This window comes from Myotis nattereri (genome assembly GCF_964212035.1).
Source record: "Myotis nattereri genome assembly, chromosome: 2".
NCBI classification, from domain to species: domain Eukaryota; kingdom Metazoa; phylum Chordata; class Mammalia; order Chiroptera; family Vespertilionidae; genus Myotis; species Myotis nattereri.
In genome coordinates, this window is record NC_138076.1 from 167,595,435 (window position 1) to 167,598,356 (window position 2,922).

Below are 2,922 nucleotides of genomic sequence, written 5' to 3' on the forward strand. Positions count from 1 at the left end.
CCCTCAGCCATGAACCACTATATCAAGGGACTCTTCCTTGGCTTTGTACTATGCCTGGGTTGACTGGACAAGTGCTAGTTCTAATCCTGGGACCATGGCATATAATGACATATAATCCTTATACATAATCTGTATGTCTGTAGGGGGAGAGGGGCATTGGCCATGGACTTTCATTGTATGTTCTGATTGCCTCACTCATAATACCCCTGAGGTCTCCTTTGTTCTTGAGGTTGGCTGGGGACATCCTCCTTCCTAGAACCAACCCCACAAGAAACAAAGTTATAAATCAAGCCAACTGCGGAACAGGATCATGCTTGGAACTATCTCTGGACAGAGAAAAAACAATACCTGGTATAGACTAGAGATTAGGGAAGGGGAAGGAAAAGTGGGGTGAAATTACGGAAGGAAGTTGGCAGGCTCAGTGTTTCTGTGTGGCACAACTCTTTTTTCTTCATCCTTTTCCTAGAAGTAGGGCCTGGTGCCAGGGCTCATGAGGCTTTCTCCGCAAATAAAAGGAGGTGAAGAATGAGTGGTGCGCCCACTTCAGATTCTTGGGGGAAGCCAACATGATGTCCTTCTTGTCTCTGCTCCTGGTGGGCATTCTGTTCCCTGCCCTTGAGGCCAAGCAATTTACAAAATGTGAGCTGTCCCAGGTGCTGAAAGACATGGATGGCTATGGAGGCGTCACTCTACCTGAATGTGAGTTTTCTGCTGCCTTGCTTCATCCCACTCTTCTCTGCTTCTCTCCTCCACCCTCTTTTCCCGCCCCTTTCATCCTTACTTTCATCCAAATATCTAATAATCCTCTTGTGTTGATCTATTTACATGTTTAGTACATTTATACTCCTATATTTTCTTTCTCCCATTGTCTGATCTTTTTGGAACTTTTCTTTTGATCTCATCAAGATACTCTGTTGCTTTGCCATATTTGAAGACTTGCTGGAGAGCCATTTTCTCCTAGGAATACAGGTCCTCATTTATGCTATGCCTGGACATTTCTGTGATACCTTTCTCCTCTTTTCCCAGGGATCTGTAACATATTTCATGTCAGTGGTTATGACACACAAACCATAGTCAATAACAATGGCAAGACAGAATATGGACTCTTCCAGATCAATAATAAACTTTGGTGCAGGGACAATCAGATACAGTCAAGGAACATCTGTGACATCTCCTGTGATAGTGAGTAGCCTCTTTTATCCCGTTTCTCTGTTTTTCTGGAGCCTAGCCCTGGATGATCTCTGGATTCACTGCCTTGGACTCCACATCAACTTTGGGACTTGAATTGAGAATGCTATGTAAGAGGCTGTTAGAATTGTTCATGATCACCAAATCCCCGAACAGTCCCCTGAAGTTTATAGGTAGATGATCTGAGCTGTCTGGGAGTCTTGAAGTCTGATACCCAGCATTTTCAGAGTAAGTCAGTTGATGAGGTTGATAATTCCTCCAGACATGCCCCTCAGCTAGGGGAGGCACTGGATTTCTGTATTGGCTTTCTTATGTAGAAAGGCAATAGGCATAAGCTTCCAGAGAAGGACCAGACCTACTAGATCCAGGGAAGAGAAAAACTCATTACATTTCTGGATAATACTCAGCTCTCTCATTTTGTTCCCTCAAACTATTTCCAGAATTCTTGGATGATGACCTTACTGATGACATGATATGTGCCAAGAAGATCCTGGATAGTGACGGAATTGACTACTGGTGAGTCCCTATTCTATTTTCTACTTCCCCTTCCCGTTCTTCTTCTCACCCCTTTAACTCCTGCACCACTCCTCTCCTCTCTATCTTCTGGCCATTTAATCTAGAATATAGTCTCCAAAGCAACACTCATCGAGCAGATTCAGGTTTCCAAGTTTTAAGCCTCCATCACTCCACTCCTGTTTGGCAATTGTCTTAATAGGAGTTTCCCATAGAAGGCTGAGACCCAACCTCCTTTCAGCTAGACTTGAACATCTGATTCTACTTGTATAGTCCTAGACCAGCTGTGGGCAAACTACGGCCCGCGGGCCGGATCCGGCCTGTTTGAAATAAATAAAACTAAAAAAAAAAGACCGTACCCTTTTATGTAATGATGTTTACTTTGAATTTATATTAGTTCACACAAACACTCCATCCATGCTTTTGTTCCAGCCCTCCGGTCCAGTTTAAGAACCCATTGTGGCCCTCGAGTCAAAAAGTTTGCCCACCCCTGTCCTAGACCCTAAAGTGAACCCTCAGTACCTCTGTATACCTTTTCTAGCCCTGCAATTTTTTATTTTATTTTATTTTAGTTTTAAAAAAGGACCCTACTCCACTAGGTGGCTCGTCTGGCTAGGAAAGTCTTTCTGTATTTTTCACCTATACTGTTCCACCTCAGCTCTCCTGAGGATAAAGCTAGATGGAAGTTTAAGCTAAGATCCAGTCAGCCAACTTGCTCTGTCTCCTTTCCATTACCAGGTTGCCCCATAAGCCACTCTGCTCTGAGAAGCTGGAACAGTGGCTCTGCGAGAAGTTGTGAGCACAGACAGTTCTTGCTTCTTCTGTTCTTATTCTGCTCCTGGAACTCCCCTTCCCCAAAGATACCCCAGTTTGCATCTTTCTACTCTCTTGAAGCTAATTTGCCTTTGAGATGTGGGCCCTGTAGTCACACCGTTGGACATGGGAGGACAGTTCTCTGGGGTATGTGACTGGTGCTCTAGACTTCTGTCCCATGCTGAATGCTCCTGGTGGCACTTTCACTACAACAATGGATTCTACCTCTGTCTTAAATAAAGGATCTGATTTTGAATGGCTGGTTGTATTTTCTTCCTGGTGGGAGAGGGAATAGGGTGTGTGGATGGATACTGAAGCCATAGATCATAGCTACCTTCCATCTCTACTGGAAAGGAAATAGGCTGAACTTAGAAAGATGGATTTACTTTCTGTGCCAACTCAGTCAAC

General features: G+C 44.1%; 1 protein-coding gene across 1 annotated transcript; it reads left to right on the forward strand.

Moving 5' to 3' along the window:
* Nucleotides 1-566: 566 nt before the first annotated feature.
* LALBA (lactalbumin alpha) lies at nucleotides 567-2,561 on the forward strand (the record flags this gene model as incomplete). The annotated part of the gene is made up of 4 exons (XM_081084316.1): nucleotides 567-699; nucleotides 1,027-1,182; nucleotides 1,629-1,704; nucleotides 2,440-2,561. The coding sequence occupies 4 exons, from the start codon at nucleotides 567-569 to the stop codon at nucleotides 2,498-2,500; spliced, it is 426 nt and encodes a 141-aa protein (XP_080940442.1). The 3' UTR covers nucleotides 2,501-2,561.
* Between the last annotated feature and the right edge of the window lie 361 nt (nucleotides 2,562-2,922).